This window comes from Acartia tonsa, chromosome 8 (assembly GCF_053477335.1).
Source record: "Acartia tonsa isolate MP-2025a chromosome 8, ASM5347733v1, whole genome shotgun sequence".
Taxonomy (NCBI): domain Eukaryota; kingdom Metazoa; phylum Arthropoda; class Copepoda; order Calanoida; family Acartiidae; genus Acartia; species Acartia tonsa.
In genome coordinates, this window is record NC_137267.1 from 12,261,196 (window position 1) to 12,271,484 (window position 10,289).

General features: G+C 30.4%; 1 protein-coding gene across 2 annotated transcripts in view; it reads left to right on the forward strand.

The window, feature by feature from the left end:
- LOC145326009 (uncharacterized) overlaps positions 1–9,655 on the forward strand; it is a 121,177-nt gene extending 111,522 nt beyond the window's left edge. For both annotated transcript variants that reach the window (XM_080169086.1, XM_080169087.1), the window contains exons 34-35: positions 6,732–6,778; positions 8,980–9,655. In XM_080169086.1, the coding sequence (XP_080025212.1) occupies positions 6,732–6,778; positions 8,980–9,343 (411 nt within the window). In that variant the 3' untranslated portion in view covers positions 9,344–9,655. The remainder of the gene's footprint in view (positions 1–6,731; positions 6,779–8,979) is intronic.
- The last annotated feature ends 634 nt before the right edge of the window (positions 9,656–10,289 follow it).

A 10,289-nucleotide genomic window follows, 5' to 3' on the forward strand; every position in this document is an offset into this window, starting at 1 on the left:
ATAGCAAATTCTTGCAAAACATAGCAAATTCTTGCAAAACATAGAAAATTCTTACAAAACATAGCAAATTCTTGCAAAACATAGCAAATTCTTACAAAACATAGCAAATTCTTAGAAAACTTAGCTTTTCTGTCCTTCACATAGCAAATTCTTGCAAAACATAGCAAATTCTTACAAAACATAGCTAATTCTTGCAAAACATAGCAAATTCTTGGAAAACATAGCTTTTCTGTCCTTCACATAGCAAATTATTGCAAAACATAGCAAATTCTTACAAAACATAGCAAATTCTTGCAAAACATAGCAAATTCTTACAAAACATAGCAAATTCTTGCAAAACATAGCAAATTCTTACAAAACATAGCAAATTCTTGCAAAACATAGCAAATTCTTGCAAAACATAGCAAATTCTTGGAAAACTTAGCTTTTCTGTCCTTCACATAGCTAATTCTTGCAAAACATAGCAAATTCTTACAAAACATAGCAAATTCTTGCAAAACATAGCAAATTCTTACAAAACATAGCAAATTCTTGCAAAACATAGCAAATTCTTACAAAACATAGCAAATTCTTGCAAAACATAGCAAATTCTTGCAAAACATAGCAAATTCTTGCAAAACATAGCAAATTCTTGCAAAACATAGCAAATTCTTGCAAAACATAGCAAATTCTTGCAAAACATAGCAAATTCTTGCAAAACATAGCAAATTCTTGCAAAACATAGCAAATTCTTGCAAAACATAGCAAATTCTTGCAAAACATAGCAAATTCTTGGAAAACATAGCAAATTCTTGGAAAACTTAGCTTTTCTGTCCTTCACATAGCTAATTCTTGCAAAACATAGCAAATTCTTGGAAAACTTAGCTTTTCTGTCCTTCACATAGCTAATTCTTGCAAAACATAGCAAATTCTTACAAAACATTGCAAATTCTTACAAAACATAGCATATTCCTGCAAAACATAGCAAATTCTTGCAAAACATAGCAAATTCTTGCAAAACATAGCAAATTCTTGCAAAACATAGCAAATTCTTGCAAAACATAGCAAATTCTTGGAAAACTTAGCTTTTCTCTCCTTCACATAGCTAATTCTTGCAAAACATAGCAAATTCTTGGAAAACTTAGCTTTTCTGTCCTTCACATAGCAAATTCTTGCAAAACATAGCATATTCTTACAAAACATAGCAAATTCTTGCAAAACATAGCAAATTCTTGGAAAACTTAGCTTTTCTGTCCTTCACATAGCAAATTCTTGCAAAACATAGCAAATTCTTACAAAACATAGCAAATTCTTGCAAAACATAGCAAATTCTTGCAAAACATAGCAAATTCTTAGAAAACTTAGCTTTTCTGTCCTTCACATAGCTAATTCTTGCAAAACATAGCAAATTCTTACAAAACATAGCAAATTCTTGCAAAACATAGCAAATTCTTGCAAAACATAGCAAATTCTTGCAAAACATAGCAAATTCTTGCAAAACATAGCAAATTCTTGCAAAACATAGCAAATTCTTGCAAAACATAGCAAATTCTTGCAAAACATAGCAAATTCTTGCAAAACATAGCAAATTCTTAGAAAACTTAGCTTTTCTGTCCTTCACATAGCAAATTCTTGCAAAACATAGCAAATTCTTACAAAAAATAGCAAATTCTTGCAAAACATAGCAAATTCTTGCAAAACATAGCAAATTCTTGCAAAACATAGCAAATTCTTGCAACACATAGCAAATTCTTGCAAAACATAGCAAATTTTTGGAAAACTTAGCTTTTCTGTCCTTCACATAGCAAATTCTTACAAAACATAGCAAATTCTTGCAAAACATAGCAAATTCTTACAAAACATAGCAATTTCTTGCAAAACATAGCAAATTCTTACAAAACATAGCAAATTCTTGCAAAACATAGCAAATTCTTGCAAAACATAGCAAATTCTTGCAAAACATAGCAAATTCTTGCAAAACATAGCAAATTCTTGCAAAACATAGCAAATTCTTGCAAAACATAGCAAATTCTTGCAAAACTTAGCTTTTCTGTCCTTCACATAGCAAATTCTTGCAAAACATAGCAAATTCTTGCAAAACATAGCAAATTCTTACAAAACATAGCAAATTCTTGCAAAACATAGCAAATTCTTACAAAACATAGCAAATTCTTGCAATAGGGGTCCCAAACTCAAAAACAAATTTTCAGCGCGATCCGACCACCGGTTCTTGAGATACGGTGACCTGGTGTCCTTGTTACTGACGGTAAGATTTGGGAAATGGTTCGAATCCTTAGTAAATTTGGCTAAGTCCAAAATTTTTTGACACTTAGAATATTTTCGACCTGGTGTCCTCTCAGTAGGTATGCTTGGTGTCACCTTGGTATTTTTTCTTTAAAAATTTGACTAAGTGTCAAAATATTTTTGGACTTAGCCAAATTTACTAAGGATTCGAACCATTTCCCAAATCTTACCATCGGTACCAAGGACATTAGGTCACCGTATCTCAAAAACCGGTGGTCGGATCGCGCTGAAAATTCGTTTTTGAGTTTGGAACCCTTATTGCAAGAATTTGCTATGTTTTGTAAGAATTTGCTATGTTTTGCAAGAATTTGCTATGTTTTGTAAGAATTTGCTATGTTTTGCAAGAATTAGCTATGTGAAGGACAGAAAAGCTAAGTTTTCCAAGAATTTGCTATGTTTTGCAAGAATTAGCTATGTGAAGGACAGAAAAGCTAAGTTTTCCAAGAATTTGCTATGTTTTGTAAGAATATGCTATGTTTTGCAAGAATTTGCTATGTGAAGGACAGAAAAGCTAAGTTTTCCAAGAATTTGCTATGTTTTGCAAGAATTAGCTATGTGAAGGACAGAAAAGCTAAGTTTTCCAAGAATTTGCTATGTTTTGCAAGAATTTGCTATGTTTTGCAAGAATTAGCTATGTGAAGGACAGAAAAGCTAAGTTTTCTAAGAATTTGCTATGTTTTGCAAGAATTTGCTATGTTTTGCAAGAATTTGCTATGTTTTGCAAGAATTTGCTATGTTTTGTAAGAATTTGCAATGTTTTGCAAGAATTAGCTATGTGAAGGACAGAAAAGCTAAGTTTTCCAAGAATTTGCTATGTTTTGCAAGAATTTGCTATGTTTTGCAAGAATTTGCTATGTTTTGCAAGAATTTGCTATGTTTTGTAAGAATTTGCTATGTTTTGCAAGAATTTGCTATGTGAAGGACAGAAAAGCTAAGTTTTCCAAGAATTTGCTATGTTTTGCAAGAATTTGCTATGTTTTGTAAGAATTAGCTATGTGAAGGACAGAAAAGCTAAGTTTTCTAAGAATTTGCTATGTTTTGCAAGAATTTGCTATGTTTTGCAAGAATTTGCTATGTTTTGCAAGAATTTGCTATGTTTTGCAAGAATTTGCTATGTTTTGTAAGAATTTGCAATGTTTTGCAAGAATTAGCTATGTGAAGGACAGAAAAGCAAAGTTTTCCAAGAATTTGCTATGTTTTGCAAGAATTTGCTATGTTTTGTAAGAATATGCTATGTTTTGCAAGAATTTGCTATGTGAAGGACAGAAAAGCTAAGTTTTCCAAGAATTTGCTATGTTTTGCAAGAATTTGCTATGTTTTGTAAGAATTTGCAATGTTTTGCAAGAATTAGCTATGTGAAGGACAGAAAAGCTAAGTTTTCCAAGAATTTGCTATGTTTTGCAAGAATTTGCTATGTTTTGTAAGAATATGCTATGTTTTGCAAGAATTTGCTATGTGAAGGACAGAAAAGCTAAATTTTCCAAGAATTTGCTATGTTTTGCAAGAATTAGCTATGTGAAGGACAGAAAAGCTAAGTTTTCCAAGAATTTGCTATGTTTTGCAAGAATTAGCTATGTGAAGGAGAGAAAAGCTAAGTTTTCCAAGAATTCGCTATGTTTTGCAAGAATTTGCAATGTTTTGCAAGAATTTGCTATGTTTTGTAAGAATTTGCTATGTTTTGCCAGAATTTGCTATGTTTTGCAAGAATTAGCTATGTGAAGGACAGAAAAGCTAAGTTTTCTAAGAATTTGCTATGTTTTGCAAGAATTTGCTATGTTTTGCAAGAATTTGCTATGTTTTGCAAGAATTTGCTATGTTTTGTAAGAATTTGCTATGTTTTGCAAGAATTTGCTATGTGAAGGACAGAAAAGCTAAGTTTTCCAAGAATTTGCTATGTTTTGCAAGAATTTGCTATGTTTTGTAAGAATTAGCTATGTGAAGGACAGAAAAGCTAAGTTTTCCAAGAATTTGCTATGTTTTGCAAGAATTTGCTATGTTTTGTAAGAATTAGCTATGTGAAGGACAGAAAAGCTAAGTTTTCTAAGAATTTGCTATGTTTTGCAAGAATTTGCTATGTTTTGTAAGAATTTGCTATGTGAAGGACAGAAAAGCTAAGTTTTCCAAAAATTTGCTATGTTTTGCAAGAATTTGCTATGTGTTGCTAGAATTTGCTATGTTTTGCAAGAATTTGCTATGTTTTGCAAGAATTTGCTATGTTTTGCAAGAATTTGCTATGTTTTGCAAGAATTTGCTATGTTTTGCAAGAATTTGCTATTTTTTGTAAGAATTTGCTATGTTTTGCAAGAATTATCTATGTGAAGGACAGAAAAGCTAAGTTTTCTAAGAATTTGCTATGTTTTGCAAGAATTTGCTATGTTTTGCAAGAATTTGCTATGGTTTGCAAGAATTTGCTATGTTTTGCAAGAATTTGCTATGTTTTGCAAGAATTTGCTATGTTTTGCAAGAATTTGCTATGTTTTGTAAGAATTTGCTATGTTTTGCAAGAATTTGCTATGTGAAGGACAGAAAAGCTAAGTTTTCCAAGAATTTGCTATGTTTTGCAAGAATTTGCTATGTTTTGCAAGAATTTGCTATGTTTTGCAAGAATTTGCTATGTTTTGTAAGAATTTGCTATGTTTTGCCAGAATTTGCTATGTTTTGCAAGAATTTGCTATGTTTTGTAAGAATTTGCTATGTTTTGCAAGAATTTGCTATGTGAAGGACAGAAAAGCTAAGTTTTCTAAGAATTTGCTATGTTTTGCAAGAATTTGCTATGTTTTGCAATAATTTGCTATGTTTTGCAAGAATTTGCTATGTTTTGCAAGAATTTGCTATGTTTTGTAAGAATTTGCTATGTTTTGCAAGAATTTGCTATGTTTTGCAAGAATTTGCTATGTTTTGTAAGAATTTGCTATGTTTTGCAAGAATTTGCTATGTGAAGGACAGAAAAGCTAAGTTTTCCAAGAATTTGCTATGTTTTGCAAGAATTTGCTATGTTTTGCAAGCATTTGCTATGTTTTGCAAGAATTTGCTATGTTTTGCAAGAATTTGCTATGTGTTGCTAGAATTTGCTATGTTTTGCAAGAATTTGCTATGATTTGCAAGAATTTGCTATGTGAAGGACAGAAAAGCTATGTTTTGTGAGGTTTTGCAATGTGAAGGACAGAAAAGCTAAGTTTTGCAAGATGAAGGACATAAGCAGCCTTCCTAATGTAAGAATTTGTCAGACAAAGGACATAAATCACCTCCCTTAAGTTAGAGTTTGTTGGATGAAGGACATAAGTAGCCTTCCTTAGATCAATTTCCAGTGACTTCTGTCCTAATTAGGAATGACTTTGTTTTCTTTCCATGATCCGACTAATTTATTAGGTTGAGTGTTCAAACTTTAAACCAAAAATTTTTATATAAAAAAGGGTTAATTTTGTAAATTATCATTTGGGAGTATATCAATTTATAGGCCATTGTACTATCCCTTTAGATCCCTGACCATAGTCGCAAGGGCTCCAGGACAAACGCAAGTCCCAAACGTTGGAGTGGACAAACGCAGAAGTGTTAAAATATTAATTTGATTAAGTATTTTTATACAGATTAAGATATTAGGTTAAGATATGAATGTACAAATAATCCCCCTGTTTTAACAATCTTTTATTCTTATGATAGATAAACATTTGCGGAAATGAATGCACAATTTGAATTTGAATGTGATCTTTAATTTACAACTTTCAATAGAATAGAATAAAAAAGTATTATTAAAACATAAAATATATCAAGAAAAAAAGTATTTTGCTAAGGCAAAAAATCTGTTTTAGCACGACACAGAAAACAGTAAAAAATTAACAATTAACCAATGAGAGGCCGCTATATATTTTACCATTGTGAATACTGGCTTCTCATTGGTTAATTGTTAATTTTTTTGACGTCATAGTCAGACACTTTTACTGTTTTAGCACTTGTCAAAATTAATCAATGGAATACTGTCAGGACTTGTCAGCCGCGCGTCAGTCACATGTAAGCCTCAGGGAAATTAACCTTTTACAATTGTAATTATCAGCTGGAAATCTAACCCTGATCCTAAATGGCAATCCCACATTTCCAAAAAGTTTGCAAAACATCAAACCGGTTTAAATTTGAGACTTAGTCGCAGCTGACGTTCTGCTGCCGAGACCTGAATACTGTACTTGTTGTTATTAAATTGTTTGATAAATCAAATTACATATCTATAAAAAATAGTTTTCAAAAGGCAATTTCTTAGAAATTATATTCTTTAAATTTTGTCATTTCTTAAAAAATTAGTTTTTTGATAATTAAATTTTTAGATTTGCAAAAAAAAGGTTTCGTGATAAAATATTAAATAAAACTATGATGTTTAAAGAAAAGTTGATTTGTGCATAAGTATCTTTTTGCCGAGTTAAATTATAAAAATTCAAATGTTTTTTTTTTTATTTCAGTTCAAAGGATTGGATTGTAACCGAGGTACTAAGACAGCTATGAAAAGGTAAATAAAAATATTGTTTTCAGTATAAAGGTTATTCTACAAGTCTTTGGTGTCTATCGATTGCTTTAAAGTCAAAAAAGTTCACTTTTGGTAGTTAGGTTAGGTAGTTGTAAACAAAAAATACTTTCTTTACTAAAAAGCAATGTGCAAATAGACATCTAACTTTCTCATTTGAAGAAGCATACGTTATTTTTTTTATAAATAATTTAGGGTTGAAAGTTTGTATTTAAAAAAGTGTATCAGTTTGTGAGAAAAATAAGCTTTTTTTAAGAATTATAATTTTGTAAATTTTACATTGATTTATTAGTACCTGGATCTCTCACTAGATTAGCATGTACTCTAATAAAGTGAAACTTGTGGCTGGTTAAATTAACGATCCCATCCACTCCTAATGAATTAACAAAAAGCCCAATACATGATATCCATGTTAGCAACCTGTATTGACGCAGTTTTTTCATTGTCATGTTATCCATGTATATTTTATATCCATTGGTTAGACATTGTGCCCCCTTTTACTATGTAGTCAAAGTAAAATGCTGTGTTGTTTTCCTTGTTTAATTAATTAACTATATCCAGCTATAAAAATAAACAATTAATATATCTTCATGGCGGATTAATGACGTCACAGATTAGATTAGAAAAAGTGTCCAACCATGTCCGCTAATAGAATCGCAAATTTAAAAAAAAGAAACTGCCAATAGATGAAGAAAGTTTAGATGAAAAGTCTCACCAATAATTTGACCAGTAGAAACAATATTTTGAGAAATCAATCTGACCGCATTGGGCAGTTCTTTTCCCTATTAGCCAAAAATTAAGTCAAATTTAAATATCGTAGTATAAAGCCTTTTGAGTTTGAAGGATTATTGTGTTTGATGGGTCATCTATAATTCGATTGAGCAAACCATAGCCTAGTTCCAAATTTTAACAGTCTATTTAAAAACTTTTAAAAATCGACAAATAACTAAATATATCCAAAGTAATGAGCTTTTGAAATTGGATTTTTTTTTGTTTTGAATTATAAGATAAAGAACAATGCTTTATGTGTTTTTGTAGGTTGAATGCATGATACTTTTGTTAAAATACATAAACACCATTAGAAAAGGATTATTAGGCCTTTCCCATCATTAGAAAAAGACACTCATTGTTTAGATTTTTTGTTCAGTTGAAAATTGTATTTCTTTAAGTGTATCCACATTTTAATGTTATTGTTTAATACGTTTGAGGCTATTACATACCTTCTAGAGGCTATGCTTTTTAATGTATAGCCAAAATGAAACCCTAAGACATTTTCATAATAATCCAATCTAATGACCATTTTTGTATGTAACGCTTTTAAAAGAACAGACAAAAAAATTAAAAGAATCATAACCAATTGCGTTTTTAGATGCGTAGCTTTTCTTTTATTGTCCGTTTCTCTCACTGTCTGACTGACAGACTCTTTCACTAAGAAGTTAGTGTATTTGATTTTGATGTTGGTTTGTTTTAAAGAATTGTTAACATAAAATTTACTCTGAGACTCTTCCCTCTTGTCTTCCCTATTATTCAGTTTTTGATTTTTTCACTGTATTTTTGTTCTTTTGAGTGTCGCTATTAATAATGTAGTTCTATCTCTATTTATATTTCAAACTTTTTTAGTTTCTCTTGATGGATAAAGGTGCAATGTTGCCTATTGCCTATTTTCTCAATGCAGGATTACCATATTCTTTCACTAATACCCTATCATTAGATCTATATATACATACTTTTATAGTAGGATAAACAATAACATTTTTGTAGTTATTTTTTGTATGCTAACTTAACTACTTAATAATTAAATATCTATCTACACTATTATGTACATCTATTAGATAAACAGAAAAATAAAAAAAAGTAAGTAGATTTTCATTGAAAGGAGAAATTTTTATACCATAAGACACTCAGAGAAGGAAGTAGACATTTGATTGTAAATTACACTGGTACCCAAAGTTTTAAAAGCAGTTCTCTGATTACATCTCTCTCCTTATCAATGGATAAAAATTATGTGGATATTATGACAGGGAAATTGTTCAATACGTTCCTCCATGGTCACTGCATGGGGTGGGATAAAGTTATAGGGAGGGGAAGAGGGGATCGTGATATTTTCCAGATAGGAGAAATATCTTATCAGGATATGCGAGAATCTCTTACAAAATCCACGTATTCTATATTCATTTATTTTTCAGGGTTTTGCTACAAATTGCCGAATCCATCAACGAGGAGGGTGAAACAGAGGAAAGTGAAACGCCAGAGGACATCAAGACAAAAGCCAAGGAGAAGGAGAAATCAAAGGGCCAAAGTAAAAAAGACAAAAGCAAAGAAAAGGAAAAGGACAAGGATAAAGATAAGGACAAAGAAAAGGCGGGAAGCAAAGACTCTAAAGAAAAAGACAAAGAAAAATCTGGGAAAGAAAAGGATAATAAGACAGAAAAAGAAACTTCCCCGAAGAAAAAATCCTTCTCTGACAAGGACAAAGGTGACAAAGGAAGCAAGCTGGATAAATTTAGATACAAGCATAAAACTCCCAGCGCTCCCCCATTGAAACAATAAGATTTTTTCAGAATAAAAATAAAATTGTTAATAAAAATCATTGTTTGGTAAGTTTAAAGTATTTAAGTCATATTTATAAGTAAAGTAAAGTAACAAAAAGAATTAAGTCTAGTCTTAGAAAATCTTTAAAACATAAGAATTACAAAAAAAAATATAATTTCAGAATGAAAGATATATTTGCCAGCAGAGGTAAAATGAAAATTTTAATATCATTTGTTTCAAAACCCAGCAAAATAATTGTAATGAAAAGTAATTTATAGCATAGCTGTTCTTCAAGTATCTGTTATTACTTAATAATGAAAGAAAGAAAAAGGAGTTTAGAAATGGATAAGTAAAGAAATTTAAATTGTCTTCAAAGCTTACTAACATATCCTTATTTGAAAGGTATGAGTCATTTTTACAGAGATTTTCATAGATCCATGGAAGGACTATTTTGGGGGAGAACTCCACACTTCCAAGTGAAATTACCCCTGGGAAAAAATGCCAACCCCATCACCCCTTTCCTTCAATTACACCTAGCGGCCTCTAGGAGAGTAGCCGCTAGAATGTTATATTTACAGAAAGCTTAATTGCTATTGGATATAATCGTTATTGTTTATTTTAAGTCAATTTTAGCCGTGTAATTGTAAAAATTCGTCAGAACCTAATATGATAATTTAAATGTAAAAAACATGCTTTTATTTTGGCATTTTATAAAACTATATAAAGTTGCTTGTAATTTTACTTGTGTCTTATTTCAAATTCTGTTCAAACAGCTTTCAATTCAAATAGAGAAAAATATAGATAAAATTTCTTGTAACATTAAACATAAGTTTAAAGGCCAGATTTGATTTTTTTTTTTTGACTTTTTTGTTGCATTTATTAATGTAGATTCTAGATGCCTAATATTTAGGTTTTAATTTATCAAATAATATTCATTTCTCAAAATAGTTACTTAACATGACTA